Source organism: Anarhichas minor, unplaced genomic scaffold (genome assembly GCF_050575085.1).
Source record: "Anarhichas minor isolate MPS153535 unplaced genomic scaffold, ASM5057508v1 ptg000041l, whole genome shotgun sequence".
In the NCBI taxonomy this organism is placed as follows: Eukaryota; Metazoa; Chordata; class Actinopteri; order Perciformes; family Anarhichadidae; genus Anarhichas; species Anarhichas minor.
Genome location: NW_027466487.1, coordinates 3,817,688 through 3,838,600, shown reverse-complemented (window position 1 = coordinate 3,838,600; position 20,913 = coordinate 3,817,688). Strand labels below are relative to the sequence as shown.

The following is a 20,913-nucleotide window of genomic DNA, read 5'->3' as shown; positions in this document are numbered from 1 at the left end:
GCTCCTGCCTGCTCCACGCCTGCGGATGACATGCAGCCCCACGCCAAGCGACGCCATCCCCGGTCCTTGTCCGGGCCGCTGCGAGGCGGAGGTGGTGCGCAGTGCCCGCTCCGCTCGCTCTGCACCAGGGTAGGTCAGGGCCAGCGGTCTCCGTCAGCCCGGAGGAATACACGCTGCTCAGCTGCAGGAGGGGCTGAACGCAAACCTAACCTGCAATGTAATAGGACTTCCCGTTGGTACTTTCAAAATAAAAGCTCAAACGTCAGACCAGCTGCCAATTTCTGACTCTAAATCGGTAATATAACAAAAAATGTAAAAAGTATAATGTAATATAACAAAAAGTAAGAATTGCAAACAACTTAAAAACCTTAGGCCAGCATAACTGAAAAACTAATTATTTTAAATGGCATTACACCAAAAATATAATTTTAATTCAAACTATGCAACACATGAATATATTTTTATTTTTAACATTTACAGACAATAAAATTGCAGTTGCCTGAATAAAAAAACATTAAAAATGCATGGACTTAACATGTCATGATCTATGTATCGTGCACCATATTTAGCTTTGTTCATATGTTCTGCTGCTATTCCACTAAATACTGAGTTTGAATTGAATGTTCAAATGTGCGCCTGATTTGGCCTCCTTTTATTTTGAAGGTAAATGTATCCAACCTGCAATAGGACTCTCTGCATATAGGAAGATGTTACTGGCTGCAGAGGGCGAGGCTATGTAGTCTATTGTTTGAGGACCTAAAGAAAAGGTGAGAGTGGCTGCTTTTCATCCATACACAAAAAAATATCTCGTCTGTTCAAGTGTTAAAAAGCTGATTAATCCAAAAAATGAATGGCATGTACTGTATCTTCACATTTAAGAGTTTCTCAGCTAACAATACCTAATTGAACATGAAATATATAGATCTATTTTACTACTGTGTGTAAACATTAGTAGACCTTTCATAGCATCATTAAATATTATAACTCACATCTTATTTTCCAGCGTCCATGTATTTTAAATGAGTTGTCAGTGAATACTATTGTGTCACCATATTACAGTCCTGTGTTTTGATCTTCATCATATGCTTTTTTCCACATTTGGGCCTTGATTGTGACATTTAACTGCCTATAAATTCAGTTAAGTCATCTTGAAGGAGGACAGCGTCATCTAGAGGCCTCAAGGAAAATAACAAATTCTGTCTGGGTTCCCTCCAACATCAGTGTCAGGCTCCAGGAGGTGGGTTGTCATTCGGGTTGGGTGGAAACTGATTACATATAATCAGGATTATAATAATAAGTAACTATAATCACTATAGACTACATATGAAACAAATCTGCAATTGGAAGTTATATCTTTAACGATTACTTGATTGTATTATAGATTGTCTGTAAAATATACAATTGTCCCAGCATGATTTTGTAATAGTTATTTGATTTGACCAATTCTGAATGCCAGATATGTTCTACTGTATATCAAAGTAAGTTCCTCCTCTCAGGTTGCCATTTTGAAAATCTGAATAAGTCTGTTAGAGGAAGAGCTCCGCTGTCTGTTGGTGGTTGAGAGTTAAAAGTACAAACTTATTATCCAGAAAATGTAAAGTATCAAAAGTAAAGTATTCTATTATGCGCTATGACCTGCGGGTTGTTTTTTCAATTCATTATTTTTTACTTTTGTGTAAAATATTGGATTACCCCTTTAGGCGTGAAACATTATCTGAAAAGTTTTGGTTGAACTGCTAACAACTCATAGAAATGTGAAAGATGACAAGATGCTACAACTAGACAATTATTTCTTTATAGGGTTACAAGACTATATCTATAGTTTATAATGTGATTTTTCTAGTTTATAATGTGATTTTTTATGTAAAATATTAAATCAGAAAATTAACTAGTTACTACACTTGGCAAATAAATGGCAAATACATTTACTGGCATAAAAAGTACAATATTTCCCTCTGAAATGTAGTGAACACGTGTTGCTGTGCCTCACAGACGTTAGATATTCATAAAGCCAGCCAACGAAACCTTTGCAACACAGTAAAAATGAGGAGCACGTTTGTGTAAGATATCATATGTTGTATGAGGATACGGTGCAAATACACCACAAAATAGACACAATAGAGTCTCAAGTCACAAACTGAAAATAGTATGTAGGCCTATATTAGTATCTTTACAATGCTGTTGTATTGCATTACATTTTTCCCTCTTTTAGTAATTTGCTATATAAATGATGTGTGCCTATATTTAAGTATGTCTGCATGAGAGGATCTACATAATTCTTAGATTTGAAATCAACACAAAGATGTTGAACAAACTCGTTACACTACAAGTGGCACGTAGAATCATCTCTATTAGAATATTTACTTGAGTCAAGCCAAACCAGAAGCGTCGTGTCTGGCAGTCATGTGATCAATCTGCTGTGCGTGGCTTTAGTTTCTGCACATGTACTTTCAGAGACGTGACTAACAGACCACAGGAGTGACTTTTACCCTGATGTGAACTCAGTGTCAAAAGTCTACAAAGGAAACACATGACATCGTTGTAAATATATTGACCTATACTGAGTTACTTGAAGACAATGAACGTGGTTCTGCTCTGCTTTGGTTTAACTTGAACAAATGTGAGGGAATCCATCAACAGGATTCAAACCTGCATTTACAGTACACTATAGTCTATATTTTGTACTTCTTTTAATACTCTTAGATATCAGTTACTTTTAAAGGAAAGTTATACAAAGAGGAGTAGGACAGGATATGATAACATTGGGTGAAGTCCGTCTTTATTGTACTTTAACAACACTATATCAGATTTCAACAAGAGATTAAACCATGGATATAATAATTAAACTCTAGATTAAGACCGTAGTCACGAAAATGAGGATTTTGATTACTTATTCAGTGTCTCCTTTGTGGTTGTAATTGTGCTGTCCATAGAGCAATGAAGATTACTCAACCTTTACACAACATTGTGTTTTATGTAATGCAGTAATGTCACTTGTTAAACGAGACACGCTATTCTATTTAGTTCAATCTCTCCAGAAAGAGTAAGAGAAGATTTATTGTGAGATGTCTCGTCATTTTTACTTCTGGAGTTTATTAAATAAAGATATCTCTTATAATATTTAGTTTTTCTGCCTCCAGAAAAACAACTGAATTTGAACAAAACACATATGATAAAACGCTGTGACTGATTCAATCATGGCCATGGAATTTACAAACATTAAATAGATGATATGTATCTCATTTTAGAATATCATGATGAAGTATTTTTAATATTATTCACCGTCCTCACTGCCATCATGTATGGTATAGTCATCATCATTAGCATTGATAGGACTTAATTATGTAATGCATTTGAAACTAATAGAAATAGGGGAATAAAAAATGTATTTCATCTGAATTAAAGAAAATCCAAATAATGTAACAAAGCAAAACACATTCATTATAAGGAGGAAGTTTATCCTTTACTCAAGAAAAAGTACCAAGTACCAATACATGAGTGCATAAGAAATAATTGTCCTTAATTCAAAACCCTAGTAAAAGTACAGAAGTATTAACAGCAAAATGTACTTTTAGTATCAAAAGTACTCATTGTGCAGAGCAATAGCACCTATGACTGATGCATTATTATATGGTGTTGATACTGATATTGTGTTTCTTTAGCTGGTGGAGGCGGCGCTATAGTTTGAACTATATCAGGTATTTTAGTCCAGAGGTTTCCAACCTATGGGGTCGGACCCCCTCCAGTATGTCACAAAATAAACATGAGGGGTCCTGAGATGATTGATGGGAGAGAAAAGAAGAAGAACTTTAAAAAAAAAAAATCTTTTCAAAACTGTATTAATTTATTTTCTCTAACCTGTACTTTATTTGTTTGGTGAAACTTTGGATAATTCTACTTCTGTTGGCCACAAACACGTATTTAAATCAAACTATGTGAGAGGCTTCGGGACATTCACTACAGAAGCTTGTAGACATCTGAAAGGTGACAAGAGGCCGAAACCAGACAAAGTTTTTTTGACAGAGCTCACAGGTCAAAAATTCTGGTTTAATCTTTAATGATGTATTGTATTTCTAAACTTATTATATGTGTTTATCTACAGTACAGCTGTCAATTAAATGAAGTAAAAAGTACAGTACATCCCTCTGAAATGTAGCAGAGTAGAATTATAAAGTTGCATGAAAAGGAAATACTTAAGTAAAGCACTAGTAGGTACCAGACTGTTTTTGTTCATGCTTAACTTAAGACAATAAGATGACAATGGAGTGTCGGCTGTTGATCGAGCTCGCCTCGGCCCTCATAGGCTACAACACCACAACACAGACCACACACCTCCATGCATTGCTTTCATTGCTGATTCCTTGTTTTGGAGTTTAGTTTGAGTTCATTATGTACGCTTGTCACATCATCTCTTTTGTGGAATTGGCTCTTCTCACGAAAAGAAAACATAAACCTTTGGACTTCACCAAGAAAAAAGTGTGAACCCTATCAACAGTGGGCTGTTGAACATTAACTAGTCTATTTAAAAAGTAAAAGTTCTTGCACAAAGCACATTTCACTAAATAAACAAATAAGACACAACTGTGCTGGCACTCTCACCTTTAGTCAGGGGTCAATCTCAGAACAAGTTCTCACAGTTTATAATTTGTGTTATAGGCACAATGAGTAGGATGTTTCGACTCAAAAAATAATCTCTAATAACCTCTGAATCATCACTTATGATCCACTAGAAGTTAGTGACAAATGTCTGTATCTGCAGACACCCTCCACTCTGCCTGTATTTTCTCTTTTATTGTAATTCTGGTGTGTTCGGGACATTTCTTGGCGTTTCTCTGCCCCTCTCTTTGCCTCCAGCTGTCAAGCCTTCATCCTCCTCTCCCTCGGGGCTCTGTTTCTGTGTGGCTCACGCTGTCATCGTTGTGGTCAGAATCGGAAGCGTGGTAATTTCCACTAAGACATGACAGGGAAACAGGCGGTTGCTGACAGGCTTCAATTAACTATTTCCTATAACGCCATGGTCCACTGACAGCGGGAGGAGAACAAACCGCGAGTGAGCTGAGATCAATTCAAAGCTCCACTTTATAACCCTGAGTCAGCCTCTCTCAGAGGCTCGTCTTGCGATAGGGTGGATATCAGCCTACGGCGTCACGGTTTGGATAAGGCACGCGAGGACAGGACAGGAGAGGAGCGAGGACAAGGGACTGAAGAGGCGCTGGTGTGACAAGCGTACAGCCCGGAGTAGGAGGGGTTGGTAGAGAAACGGTATGCCTGTGTTTGACTATTTATTTTCTTTACTCTAAATGTTAGGAAACATCTGCAGTATAACGATACAGTTCACAATGCAGACTGCGCCACTGAGCTTTGAATCCTGGTGTTGCTTTTTGGTGATTTGATGTTTTGTTTCATTTCTTCTCAGAGAGGATCATAGGTTATATTGAGACGTAAATATTTAGACAACAACCAGACATGGATGTGGACGAAATGGATAAATTGCCCGCGGCCAAACACGAACAAAATGGACATTTAAGGTACGCTTTTTAATTCCCTCTTGCTGTAGATTTCAAGAGCAATGCTTTTTTAAAACAGTGTCGATGCGCCCAAACCTGAACACGTGTCTCACTTATTCTCTGGAATATATATATATATATATATATATATATATATATATATATATATATATATATATATATATCTCAAAAAAATAAAGGGAACACTTAAGCAACACTTCCTAGATCTCAATGAAATAGTCTTATTAAATACTTTGTTCTTTACATAGTTGAATGTGCTGACAACAAAATCACACAAAAATGATCAATGAAAATTAAATGTATTAACCCATGGAGGTCTGGATTTGGAGTCACACTCAAAATTGAAGTGGAAAAACACACTACAGGCTGATCCTGGCTGATGCAAGGTCCTTAAACAGGCTGATGTAATGTCCTTAAAACAAGTCCAAATGAGGCTCAGTAGTGTGTGTGGCCTCCACGTGCCTGTATGACCTCCCTACAACGCCTGGGCATGCTCCTGATGAGGTGGCGGATGGTCTCCTGAGGGATCTCCTCCCAGACCTGGACTAAAGCATCCGCCAACTCCTGGACAGTCTGTGGTGCAACGTGGCGTTGGTGGATGGAGCGAGACATGATGTCCCAGATGTGCTCAATTGGATTCAGGTCTGGGGAACGGGCGGGCCAGTCCATAGCATCAATGCCTTCGTCTTGCAGGAACTGCTGACACACTCCAGCCACATGAGGTCTAGCATTGTCTTGCATTAGGAGGAACCCAGGGCCAACCGCACCGGCATATGGTCTCACAAGGGGTCTGAGGATCTCATCTCGGTACCTAATGGCAGTCAGGCTACCTCTGGCGAGCACATGGAGGGCTGTGCAGCCCTCCAAAGAAATGCCACCCCACACCATTACTGACCCACCGCCAAACCGGTCATGCTGGAGGATGTTGCAGGCAGCAGAACGTTCTCCACGGCATCTCCAGACTCTGTCACGTCTGTCACATGTGCTCAGTGTGAACCTGCTTTCATCTGTGAAGAGCACAGGGCGCCAGTGGCGCAGTTGCCAATCTTGGTGTTCTCTGGCAAATGCCAAACGTCCTGCCCGGTGTTGGGCTGTAAGCACAACCCCCACCTGTGGACGTCGGGCCCTCATACCACCCTCATGGAGTCTGTTTCTGACCGTTTGAGCAGACACATGCACATTTGTGGCCTGCTGGAGGTCATTTTGCAGGGCTCTGGCAGTGCTCCTGCTGTTCCTCCTTGCACAAAGGTGGAGGTAGCGGTCCTGCTGCTGGGTTGTTGCCCTCCTACGGCCTCCTCCACGTCTCCTGATGTACTGGCCTGTCTGCTGGTAGCGCCTCCATGCTCTGGACACTACGCTGACAGACACCGCAAACCTTCTTGCCACAGCTCGCATTGATGTGCCATCCTGGGTGAGCTGCACTACCTGAGCCACTTGTGTGGGTTGTAGACTCCGTCTCATGCTACCACTAGAGTGAAAGCACCGCCAGCATTCAAAAGTGACCAAAACTTCAGCCAGAAAGCATAGGAACTGAGAAATGGTCTGTGGTCACCACCTGCAGAACCACTCCTTTATTGGGGGTGTCTGTCTTGCTAATTGCCTATAATTTCCACCTGTTGTATATTCCATTTGCACAACAGCATGTGAAAGTGTGATTGACTTGGAGTTACATTGTGTTGTTTAAGTGTTCCCTTTATTTTTTTGAGCAGTGTATATATATATATATATACATGTTAATGCATCATGCTTTGTATATTCTACAGTGGCAAGGACAAAAAAAAGGAGAAAGAAAAAGTGGCGAACTTGCCCATGGTTGGCCCCATTGATGTGGTAAGCTCAGTCATCACACACTGTGATGTCTTTCTGTCAGATCCACACGTAATGCTAAGTAATTATTTTGAAGCAGTTAATGTAGCTTTATTCTATACTTTCTACAGTTGTATTCTTTCCACAGTATATCCTGCCTTCTTATTTTAATCAGAAAGATCAAGACACAAAAAAAGTTTTCTGTCTGTGAGTCCTGGTCAAGATGGGCAGCAAAATAAGAAGTTGCATTTACAAGTAGAATGACACCAAAGACAGGTTTACCCAGCTCGGTTTGGGTTGTTGGAACAATGAGAATAATTTTCTCTTTTCTCTGAGTAATATCTCAGTAACTCAGATATGTACTTTGGCAATTTCTCATTGAAGTTACTGTTTTAATATTGATCTAAAAGTAAACTGATATGCTATGTTACGTCTTTGTGTGTTCGAAACAACAGAACACAGGAGGAGCTGTATTGATTTTTGTTGTTGTTGTTTTTGGAATCAGCCTGAGGTTAGCGAGTAAAGACTGATCATAAAAGTAAGGCTGTGGTATGATCATACAAGCATCTGTGTGTCAAGGTTTGTGTGACGTAAAAGGAGGAGACGGGGGGGGGGGGGGAGGATGGGAGTGCGACACATCCTCCTTTTGTTTGGGTTTGACTCCACGTGTCCCCTGCTGTGAGAATATAATAGCTGCTTAGAGTTTAAAGTATTTCCCCTTTCTGTTTGCATTATTCACATTTTTTTAAACCCCAGAAATCATCAGAAGCAACATTCAGATACTGATTTCTACTGTTCTGTTTTTCGTCCTTCCTAAACTACACTCCTTTTATATGAGTGAAGTTTAGGTTTGCAAAAGGCGTGGACATTATTTTGATCCTGGCTGGGAGCGTCTGTGCCATCGCCAACGGTGTAACTCTTCCTCTCATGTGTATTGTGTTTGGGGACATGACAGACAGCCTTGTACATAACCCCTCTCCTGGACAAAACCTCAGCAACACCAGTGAGTTTCCAGTTACAGACATGGGCAGATATTATGATAAGACAAAACACCATTTAACAATGTTGTTTATTACCTTGTGTCTTTAGATGTCACCAACATGCAAATAAACAACACCTTAGAGGAAGAAATGACAAGGTAAGACTTTATATGATCAGAAACAGATCAAGTTGTTGTCGGGGGGGAAAACACTCGTTATATTTCATTTTGATGGATGTGCTTGTTATGTTTTTCAGGGAACTTGCATGGATTTCTCTAGATGTAAAATTGCATAATTTATTCATATTGTCAATTGAATCGTCTTCCAACTTCCACTTTCTTAAACAAAATAGAGAATTGAAATTGTCTTCAAGTCTTAGCAGAGGATTTAAAGTCATGTGTGTCACAGTACATCTCTTCTTCCAGATATGCCATTAGCTACTCCATATTGGGTTTTGTCGTGCTGGTGGTAGCCTACGGGCAGGTGGCCTTCTGGACCCTGTCTGCCGGGCGGCAGGCAAAACACATCCGCACGTTGTTTTTCCACCGCATCATGCAGCAGGACATCGGCTGGTTCGATGTCTCTGAAACAGGAGAGCTCAACACACGTCTCACAGAGTGGGTAACAGACAACTAACACACTCTGTTACACATGCATTGAAATGCATTATTGTAAAGCAGACCTGCACTTTTATTTGATCAATTTCTCAAATATTTGATTCATCATTTGGTCTATATGTAAGTGAAAAATGGCCGTAACATTTCCCAGAGCCCAAGTTGACATATTCAACAATTGAAGCGAAAGATATTCAATATACTATCATAGAAGACATAGAAGATTCAAATTGAACGGATGGAACCAGTCGCCCTTTTGGGATATTTTCCTTATAAAAACAACAATTAAATGATTATCAAAATTTTGCTGAATCATTTTCTGTTGATCGACTAATGAATCAATACTTTCAGCTCTTCTGTAAAGTGACTTCCATCTCTGTCGTAGAAAAGAAAAGCATCCTTATTTTTAGGATTTCTTTCATTATCCCATAATATGATCCTTCATTTGAAGTGAAAACATTAAAGTCTGTTTTCACATGACAACGGCAAAATGTTTTTTCTTTCATTGTTAATACATACATGTGAATTATATTTGCATGCACAGTGATGTCTATAAGATCCAAGAAGGTATTGGTGACAAGGCCGGGATGCTTCTTCAGGCCTTCAGCACCTTCATCACATCCTTCATCATCGGCTTTGCCAAAGGCTGGAAACTCACTCTAGTCATCCTGGCTGTGAGCCCTGCACTTGCCCTTTCAGCTGGAATTTTCTCGAAGGTAAGCTTCTCTCCGTCATCTTTGTGTTGCTCTTTTAAAGTTTACTTTCTCTTTGTCTTCATTCCATCTTTCCACCTTTCAGTCCCCTGCGGGTATTGTTAATAACATTACGTCTGTCTCCTTGTCTGAATAGTTGCTAGCGACTTTCACTTCTAAAGAGCAGGCTGCATATGCCAAAGCTGGAGCTGTGGCATCAGAGGTAATCTCTGCTGTCAGGACAGTGTTTGCTTTCAGTGGTCAGGAAAGAGAAATCAAGAGGTATGTGCAATATGAGATATATATATATATATATATATGATATAATATAATAAAACTTTATTTGCATTGCACATTTCATACAACAAGATGGAACTCAATGTGCTCCACAAAAGATGAAGATTAAGAGATGATTTTCTTCTATTCTAGCAAACTATCGATGCAGCAAAAATAGATCTTGGTTCAGCCTCCAGCTGTCGTGGATAAAACCCATAAAAATGGAATTAGATTAGTGCTTTCTACTGATGCTGTTAGGATGTCATTGCGATCTAATTTGTGCTTAAATTAGCTTTCTGTTGAAGTAGCACCTGTGTCTCTGTGTGTCTTGCACCACAGATACAATAAGAACTTGGAGGATGCAAAGAACGTGGGAATAAAGAAGGCGACATATGCTAACTTTGCCTTTGGCATCAACTTCCTGATGATCTACCTGTCCTATGCTCTGGCCTTCTGGTACGGAAGTACACTCATCCTGAGCAATGAGTACACCATTGGAACTGTACTCACTGTGAGTAGACATATTATGACACAATTTCTTCAAAATCATTTCCCTTTGAACATAAGTGAGACTCTGAAAAAGAAGGTTGCTGTGGCTAACGCTGGTGTGTGTCTCTTAAGGTGTTCTTCGTTGTGCTTATTGGAGCGTTCACTGTGGGACAGACCTCTCCTAACATCCAGAACTTTGCCAGTGCCCGAGGAGCTGCACATAAAGTGTACAGCATTATTGATCACGTAAGCGATGCAACATTCTTCCCCAAAGCACACATGTTAAAAATATGTTTGTTTTTTTAGATATTTTTGCTGCTGGACAGTTGTCAGTTTACATTACTGAACATGCACCACTGTAATCTGGCACTCTGGGGAGCCGCTTTGATGCAGCCGACAACTTGGAGTCAGATATGTTGGATTTTGCTCTAATTGGAGCACCTGCTGTCAGGTCGTCTGGTTGATATTGCACAGCTGTGGCTCTCCCCGTCCTGAACTAACTAACCTCCTTCACCTGTTGTTATATCAGGAGGAGGACGAGGGAGAGAGGAAATTAACGTTTTGCAGCTTGTCAGCAACCCTGAGTGCCGGATGGGTCATCAAACATTTGAAACCCTAACAGGGTCTGAACACACTCTAACTTCCGTTTCACTGGGACTTTCAGTGAACCACTTCTAGAGTAATTGCAATAGTATTGTTGCTAGTTAATCTGGGATGTACCTGCGTTTAGAGCGTCCCCTATTTTCCCAAGGTCTTATATTCTTGATATAAACATTATAAGAGATTGGTAAGGGCTTTCTTCACATTTTTTTTCATTCAATTGCAATTGAATTAATGGAGATGGAGGTTTCAAATGCAGTTTGAATGGTGATAATCCATACAGCTAGTGTGGAGATATCAATGTCTCGCCCGCATACTTGAGACTGTATGGTACGAGCAGTAGGCTACATGCTGTAGGTGGATTATTTCAACATTTGTCTCAGAGAAACATACATTGCTGAGAAAACATAAAACCCTTAGAAAGATTATAAACTGGGGAATATGGGACCATGGGAACACAGATGCGCTCCTGTGTTTAGTTTACAGTGGGCCTCGTTTATCAGCACGGATGCAGGATATTCTACCAACAGCTGGCTGAGTCCTACATCTGTTTACACATGAGCATAAAACAAGGAGTCTCAAGCAAAACAAAAAATGTACAACATGTCGTCCAAGGGTATTTTAGTTCATCTTCCAACCTTCCATTATCTAAACCCGCTTATCCCAGCCTACATTGGGCAAAGGCAGGGTACACCTTAATGGTCCAAGCTCTAAACTGAGGGAGACTGTGAATTGAAAGTCATGGCTCCTAAACCTGTGAACTCTCTCTCTTTGGACCTAAGATCCATGGACACATTTTCATCTATATTTTATTAATTACTTGTGTGTTGTGTCTTATATTGCAAAGCACTTTGTGATGTTTGATCTAGAAAGGTGCTTTATAGTTTATACTGTCTAGTCTGAAATACAGAAGTGTGAGGCCGTCAAAAGGGACATAAAAGTCTCTTTCTTTGTTGAAACACAGAGCTCAAGCTTTGAGGGAGAATAGCGGTACGCAGTGAAAATACAAAGAGCTGTGGAAAAAAACCATATTCGCCTTTCTAAATACGCTCACCTAAACATGCGGGGCTAACAGCCTTCCTCCCATTGTCTGTTTGAGGTTGTGATAAGAATCAGGTTTCTATCCAACTGTGGCTGAACTACAAATCAAAACAGAGCTTTAGTTTTTAGAAGTAAAACTCTTGTCTCAACAGAAACCGACCATCGACAGCTATTCAGAGGCCGGCTTCAAACCTGATTCCATCACAGGAAACATAGAGTTCAAGAACATCCACTTCAACTACCCCTCAAGGCCAGATGTCAAAGTACGTTCCCCTTCGACAGTTTACTGAACTCTACAACATGCATTATATTTCTTCAACCTGCATCTCATAACTGATATTGTTATCATTTGTAGGTATTGCATAACTTTTCTTTGAGCGTGAAGAGCGGGCAGACCATTGCCTTGGTCGGCAGCAGCGGCTGTGGTAAAAGCACTACGGTCCAGCTGCTGCAGAGGTTCTACGATCCTCAAGAAGGATCTGTAAGTGATATTTCTCAACCACTTCATTCAAAGGATTTATTCAGCACTTGTCACCATTTCCACTCTGCTATAATTGAGGACTTGAAAGAGTACTCCACCAATTTAGCATTGCACTCTCATAACATTTTGGCATTTAATAAGTCCATAAAGATCAAAGTAGTGTTTTGTTTGTTTCCGCACATTTACTGCAAATCCTGCTTTCGCGGTGTCACTGCTGCTACTCCTCAGTTTTTTCCTGCTTTCACGGCACCTTTGATTTACATTAAGTTTACATTGATATAAAAATCAATGCTGAGAGTCTTGAAATGTCCAAAAATGTTAAGTGATTCTTTTAACAACAACAGAGGTTATGCTGTTTTTAAATGCTCATTACTCACTCAATGCGCTGTGTTTAGAATGAGATTAAGTGCTGTGTATGTTTGACTCCTGCACTTCAGATGACTATCGACGGTCACGACATCCGTTCTCTTAACGTCCGCTACCTGAGAGAGATGATCGGAGTGGTGAGTCAGGAGCCCATCCTCTTTGCCACCACCATCGCTGAGAACATCAGATACGGCCGACTTGACGTGACGCAGCAGGAGATCACACAAGCTGCCAAGGAGGCTAATGCTTACAACTTCATTATGGACTTTCCTGACGTACGACTGTATTTGTGAATCCCTGTCTTCTGTGTGTATCAAGAACTCTGTCCACCACTTGCTAATATTGAGACTGTTATCATTGAGCAGAAGTTTGAGACGATGGTCGGTGACCGAGGGACTCAAATGAGTGGAGGACAGAAGCAGAGGATTGCGATTGCTCGAGCTCTAGTCCGCAACCCCAAAATCCTTCTGTTGGACGAAGCCACATCTGCTCTTGATGCTGAGAGTGAGACCATTGTGCAAGCTGCACTCGACAAGGTAGAAATATACACAGACACATGCTCTGCCTCGTTCAGAAAAGCTTTAGCTTACTTTGCACTTTTACACTGACGCAGATATTTTTAAGAACTGCAGTTAAAATACTAAATACAAAGCAGATTACGTTGGTTTACTACTTTCTGTAGCGGCTCTATAGATGACGGTATTGGTCGGTCTGTTGTTTCACCACTGTGGTCCAGACAGAAATATCTATTGATTGCAGTGGAATCACATTCGTGATCCCCAGAGGATAAATCTGACTGACGTCGGTAATGCTCTGACTTTCCCACTAGCACCACCAGCAATTCAAATAGACTCAATCCAGTAGTAGTGGTTTTCAATCACATATATGCAAAACCAACTGGAATTCCCATCATCCTCAGCTGTACTTGTGTTTAGCATAAGCAAATGTTAGCATACTATGATGATGATGTTAGTATTCAGCTCAAAGCACCACTGTGTCTCACTACATCCTCATAAAGTCGCAGTCACTAAATGATCAAATTTGTCAACTGCAAACATGTTGTATCTTCATGACATGTATGTACAATTTCAGCTCCTTCTTGTAAATGTAAGCATAGGAAAAAAAGACACACATCTTTTTGTGCAGGTCCGACAGGGTCGTACCACCATAGTTGTTGCCCACCGCCTCTCAACCATCAGAAACGCCGACGTCATCGCTGGCTTTCAGCAAGGTGAAATTGTAGAGCTGGGGACTCACAGTCAACTGATGGAAGAACAGGGAATCTACCATACACTGGTCACCATGCAGGTAGACACACATAAACACTTGACACACCATTTGGTTGGGCTTGAACTCGAGGGGAACTTTGTAATTTCCGAATGGACATCCTCGATATTGTTTATTTCTGTGGTTCCCTCCCGTCTCTCTCTGCTGCAGACCTTTCAAAATGTCGACGAGGGGGAGGAGGCGGAGGAGGCGGAGTGGGAGCATTCCGCGAACAAGAAGAGCCCGTTAGCCAAGACCCATTCTCAGTCCTCTCTGCACAGGAGGAAGTCCACAAGAGGCGCCTCCTTTGCTGCCTCAGAGGGAGAGAAAGAGGAAAAAGACAAGTTGAAGGATTACAGTACAGAAGAGGTGAGCTTTGGTGCAACATCTCTGGGGTTTGAGTGGCTGGGTCAATGCAAAAAGAGGGGGCAGGAGGCATTCAGTCTTCTTATATGCTGACGATTTAAGATATATTTCTTTATGATAAAATTGTATCCGATTTAATCTCGAATAAGAAACAGAGAATTAGGAAAGATTATTAACAGTGGCCAAAATATATAGAGGAAATAGGACTTCCTCAATTCCAGGATTATTTAGCCTCTCCTTCTTAGTACAGTCTGTTAACTTTGATAGTGATCCAGTTTGGAAACATCCTTAGCCGATCGTATATTTTCTGTCCCCTGCCTCTGAACTCTGTACACGATAATCCAGTTGTAAAGATATTTTTGATGGCTCTGTACTTTCTCCTCTGTTCCCTAACCACTCTTTCCCTCGATCTTTCCCCACATTCCAACAGTTGCATATTAAATTCAGTTCACCACACTCTAACTTTGTGAATATCTTCCTGAGGAAAAAGTGGAAGGAGATGAAAGGAGATGTGACTCAGCTCTTCCCCTCTTCCTGTAGGATGAAAATGTTCCCATCATGTCGTTCCCTCAACTGCTGCGTCTCAACCTTCACGAGTGGCCGTACATTCTGGTAGGGACCATCTGTGCCATCTTTAACGGAGCCATGCAACCATTGTTTGCTGTCATCTTCTCCAAGATCATCACCGTATGTTACTCCTTGTATCTGTGCAACACAAAAGTTATTTTAAAGCTTCATGATGCAACATTTGTCAGATGTTGTAGAAAGCTAGACATTATCTGTTGGTTTTTTCTCCTCTCAGGTGTTTGCAGAACCAGATCAAGAAATTATCAGAGCAAGATCTACATTCTATTCTCTGATGTTTGTCGTTATTGGAGTTGTAACTTTCATCACCATGTTTCTACAGGTATGACTAACACGCATGCATGTTGACGTATATTCATTTCCCGGGGGGGTTTATTGCCCTCAAAGGAATTTGATATTTTCGGAAATACACTTATTCGATTTCTTGCTGAGACTTAGATGATACAATAGATACAATACATTTGAAGGGATACAACAAGCACCTGGTTAGTATAACTTGTGTGCTCATGCCTTCTGTCTGTAAACTTTTAACAGGGCTTCTGTTTTGGTAAATCTGGAGAGATTCTGACCCTTAAACTGAGACGCGATGCCTTCACGGCCATGATGAGACAGGTACGTGTAACCTTGCCTCTTTTCTCTCTGGGTTCTCGGTCTTCCTCCCACAGTCCAAAGACATGCCGCTTCGGTTAATTGATGACTCTAAATTGCTCGTAGGTGTGGATGTGAGCGTGACTGGTTGTCTGTCTGTGTTATTCAGGCCTGCGATAGTCTGGCAACCTGTCCAGGGTGTAGCTGCCTTCGCCCAATGTCAGCTGGCTTAAAAGATAATAGATGGATGAATGGATTTATTTTCATGGCCAATGGAAAATGTCATTCCCTGTTTTCTTGTAGGACCTCGGCTGGTTTGACCACCCCAACAACAGTGTTGGAGCGCTCACTACGAGACTGGCCACAGACGCAGCCCAAGTGCAAGGGGTAAGTCTCAACAGTGGTCACAAACACACAAAATTTAACAAAGCTATTTTCCAAACACTAAAACAATGAATCGTCTCAGAAAACCAGTGTTCCGGTCACTTACTTTGTAACCTTCTTTCACGCCTGCTCAGGCTACAGGAGTACGTATGGCCACGTTTGCCCAGAACTTAGCCAACATGGGCACCTCTGTGATCATCTCCTTTGTGTACGGCTGGCAGCTGACCTTGCTCGTCCTGGCTGTGGTGCCCTTCATGGCAGCGGCTGGAGCTGTAGAGATGCAGGCGCTCACCGGATACGCCGCCAAAGACAAGAAGGAGCTGGAGAAGGCTGGAAAGGTAGGGAATCAGTATGAGATGTGCCTAATTGCTAATTCTTTTTTTTGTGATATACAGTAGATATAATGTTTGCATGGTTCATCTCTACAGATTGCTACAGAGGCCATCGACAATATCCGTACTGTTGTCTCTCTAAGCAGAGAACCCAAGTTTGAGTGTTTGTATCAGGAAAACCTTGAAGTACCATACAAGTACGAGACATTAAACCACAGATCCATCTTCTCCATGGGATATATGAACTAGTATTTATACATCTATTTTAATCCAATTTGATTCATTTGAGGAGTGACCTCTCTGATGCCACCTTTCTCTCACTCTCTGAACAGGAACTCCCAGAAAAATGCCCATGTGCATGGTTTCACCTTCTCCCTTACCCAGGCCATGATCTACTTTGCTTATGCAGGCTGTTTCCGCTTTGGAGCTTGGCTCATTGTGACAGGAAGGATGGATGTTGAGGGAGTATTCCTGTGAGTAAACAGATAGCATGACTTTGTCTTGTCTCTTAATCAGCAGATTCAAATTTAGTTTATTATAGAGAAGATGAACTGATTGTGTGCACACGTAGGTTACAAAAAAGAAGAAGCTTTTCTATAAGGCTTTTAATCATAACCCTGGCCTGAAGTATGTGAGAGGGCACTGTGAATGAGTTGGCTCCAAACCCAGAGGACAAAGTCCCATAAAACATCTTTGGTGATCCAAAAGACACACGCACACACACACACACACACACACACACACACACACACACACACACGTGTTTTAGTAATGCTAACGCAACTAAGCCTCCGCCTTCATTTATTGTATACCTGTTACACAAAGAGGAAGCCCAAAGGTCACTTCTGACATAAAAACATAAAACACAGACATATTAACTCATTTATACAACACATGTGCATTGTAAACCCTCAGATACTGTATACTGTACATTTGATCCTTTCAAGATCCCAAGGTTTCCAAAGACACTCAGTCAGGCTGAATTATGGAAATGTGTTTAAAGTGATGCACAAGACATCGTTAAATGTCTATTTGATTTAATTGTGCAATCATAAAATAATGATTTGAAATGTAAAATATTTCATTCAATATCAGAGTAATGTAGCTTATAGAAATATAGAAACAAGCAGATACTGAATACATTACATTGTATGAGTTAGCTAAAAGGTAATTTAAGGTCAATTAAACAGGGATATTGGAAAAGTTAGGTAACTAAAATATAAAAGTAAATGAATCTTCCCCTTCCGTTGACTCTTAAATGTGAAAGGTATAACTAATGAGCACTTGACTCTCTCTCCCAGTGTTATCTCTGCTATACTGTACGGTGCCATGGCTCTCGGACAGGCCAACTCCTTCGCTCCAAACTATGCTAAGGCCAAAATCTCAGCTTCCCACCTCATGATGCTGCTGAAGAAAGAGTCCGCCATCGACAATCTCTCACAGGAGGGGGAGTCACCGGTACGTAACACAAAGCCCCACACACAAAAACATGTCATTTATGGTACAGCTCTTTACACACAAGCTAACATATATCTCTTCTGTGTCATCTCTTAATCTCTTAAAACCACCAGGACAAATTTGATGGTAACGTGGACTTTGACAGTGTCTTTTTTAACTACCCTTCGCGCCCCGATGTGCCCATCCTCCAAGGGCTGAATCTAAAGGTGAGCAAGGGAGAGACTTTGGCCTTGGTGGGGAGCAGCGGCTGTGGAAAGAGCACCACCGTCCAGCTGCTGGAGAGGTTCTACGATCCCAGGGAGGGGAGAGTGGTGAGAACATAAAACACACACACGTGGCTGATTAACACTCGTTCCTCTTCACCTACTGTCAGCTAGTTAATGGTTAGCTGGCCAACGTGTTTATGGCTTCTTTACAGCACTGTACTGACGAGACTGTTTTAGGCTTGAGACTGTTTTAGGCTTGAGACTGTTTTAGGCCTGTCTAGCATGTGTGTTTTTAGATTTACTGCACAAACCATTTCATTTTATCTTGATGGGATTATTGCTGTTGCTGACTGTCTTCTGTGAGAGAAGGCAATATTTTTTGCTACAATATAAAAAATATACATCCTTATTTTTAAGTGATGCACAAGAGTTTTTAAAACGAACACAGGTAATTATTATCCAGCTCCCCATCGGCTCTTTGTAACTTCACATTAATGCTGATTTCGGCCAGAGCAGGCAGCTATTTTCAAGAATTAAAACAAAAAAGCTCTAAAAACCAACTGCACACTACCTGCTCAGAACTAAACGTCACACAGACAAAGTTAGCAACTAGCTGGTGGCGTATTTAGCAGCTAAATATACAGATATTTTGCTCAGGAAAACAGTTATTGCTACAATAATGCTACTTCTACAATAATGATGGCTAACATTTTCTTCTTCAGCTGCTGGACAATATAAATGCAAAACAGCTGAACATTCAATGGTTGAGATCTCAGATAGGCATCGTATCCCAGGAGCCTGTGCTGTTCGACTGCACCTTGAGCGAAAACATCGCCTATGGAGACAACAGCCGCACCGCAACCCTGGCGGAGATACAGGAAGCTGCCAAAGCAGCCAACATTCACACCTTCATAGAAAGCCTGCCACAGGTAACTGCTGTGATGTTTCAGTAATGCTCTGTTCTCGGTCATGACATAGCCAGAAATAAACAGTTATAATCTTTACAACGTCTCACAACAGCCATCTACTGGGACAATTGAGATATGATGGCTGTCAGTGTGGTGGCAAAAAATGCAACTCACTTAAAAAAAACCTTTCTTACCTCTAATGGTAACTAGTTTGGGCTATATTTGGTCAGGCTTAGAGGTATCCATCTTTCAATATCTCATTTCTTCCTCCACCTCCATACAATCATGATGAATAGAATGTGGTCTGTGGTGCTCACAGCATTGAAAAATGCTATTTAAAAATCAAACAGAGACCTCTCTTTTCAGGACAAGTGTTCCTGTTGCTTTATTTATAAGGATCCATAATTTCTTAATAATTTCAGAGGAAGTGTTGTGAGATGAAATATGCAAATTGGTACTTACTATAGATAAACAAATAGCCAGTGCTCAAAATGGTACATTTCTAATCAATCAATTTCAGTTAATTGCAAAACGGTGCAACCAGAACATTTCTTAGTACAAAGTATTCACAATAAAAACTGTGATTGTGGATTACAGTGTGGATGCTTTTGTCACTATTTTGGCAATATATAAATAATTCTCTCTGTCTCTGTCTGTGTCTCTCTCTGTCTCTCTCTCTCTCTGTGTCTCTGTGTGTTTGTATGAGCAGAAGTACGACACTCAGGCAGGTGATAAAGGAGCTCAGCTGTCAGGTGGACAGAAGCAGCGTATAGCCATAGCCCGAGCCATACTCCGCAACCCCAAAGTGCTGCTCCTGGACGAGGCCACCTCCGCACTCGACACTGAGAGTGAGAAGGTGAGTGTTGGGGGAGAGGGGATAAACAAAGCCACCAGTTGCTAAATAAATCCTTCCCACAAATGATGCTAGCACCAGAAAGACCAATGAACAAGAAAATCACAATACAAAAAAATCTATTAAAGCAGAAAATCTCATTTCAATTCTACTAAATGGAAAATAAGTTATGCATTGCACAGAGGTGTTGAAATACTATTTAACTGTTGGTTAGTGTTACATTTGATCTTTTAATGTGGTTATAGAAGAGGATCCAACTGTGGATGGAAAGTACCTCTTATTGATGGACCATAGCCTTCCGTCCTGGAGGGACGGCTGATTGCAGCCATTCACCTTCTCCGCAGAGCGAGTGATGCGCTGCAGTCTGCCCTGTATATGTACATGTGAGGTCACTGTCTTTCTGCTCTTTCCAGGTGGTGCAGGAGGCGTTGGACGAGGCCAGTAAGGGCAGGACATGCATCATTGTGGCTCATCGTCTGTCCACCATCCAGAATGCAGACCGCATCGCTGTCTTCAATGGAGGAGTGGTGACCGAAATGGGGACACATCAACAGCTGCTGGCCCAAAAGGGCGTCTACCACATGCTGGTCAACAAACAGATGGGCCATCAGAGGAAATAAGAGAACAAGCAGAGGACACCGGGAGCAATACTACACCTATCTCTCTTTAAAAAAATGTAACTCAGTAACCGTTTAGCTTTAGGAGAATCTGTCTTTCAGCTGTGCCTCTCATACTTTGGTTATAATCAAATTAGACAAGTCAATTTTCAGTCAAAAAGCCAAGTCTAACTTCTGTAATACTGTTTATTAGTTGTTGCTTTTATGGACCTTTTTTCACAGAAGATACTTTGACATGTGAGAGAAAGAGAAGCACAGGTTTAAATACACAATGTGACAAATAAGTTATGTTCTACCGTATATGTATTTGGACAGATTTTGGACCGTTTAACCCACAAATCTTATTTTGTTTCTACATATGCAAGAATTACTAACCTTTTTCTAGAATGTGCCTTAATGCAACTATTAAAGTTTTGTATTCAGTTATTGAAACATCTCCTCATTTTAACATTATGGTGCCCATTTAACAAAACAATT

The 20,913-nt window shown here is 40.8% G+C and overlaps 1 protein-coding gene across 1 annotated transcript; it reads left to right on the top strand.

The window, feature by feature from the left end:
* Window positions 1-5,466: 5,466 nt before the first annotated feature.
* abcb4 (ATP-binding cassette, sub-family B (MDR/TAP), member 4) lies at window positions 5,467-20,913 on the top strand. The gene is made up of 27 exons (XM_076108899.1): window positions 5,467-5,528; window positions 7,292-7,358; window positions 8,178-8,337; window positions 8,424-8,472; window positions 8,740-8,931; window positions 9,473-9,644; window positions 9,778-9,902; window positions 10,236-10,407; window positions 10,518-10,631; window positions 12,179-12,289; window positions 12,382-12,507; window positions 12,945-13,148; window positions 13,239-13,409; window positions 14,020-14,181; window positions 14,311-14,508; window positions 15,046-15,192; window positions 15,308-15,412; window positions 15,625-15,702; window positions 15,982-16,065; window positions 16,197-16,400; window positions 16,491-16,591; window positions 16,727-16,867; window positions 17,696-17,852; window positions 17,966-18,163; window positions 18,781-18,987; window positions 19,676-19,822; window positions 20,233-20,913. The coding sequence occupies exons 1-27, from the start codon at window positions 5,467-5,469 to the stop codon at window positions 20,437-20,439; spliced, it is 3,861 nt and encodes a 1,286-aa protein (XP_075965014.1). The 3' UTR covers window positions 20,440-20,913.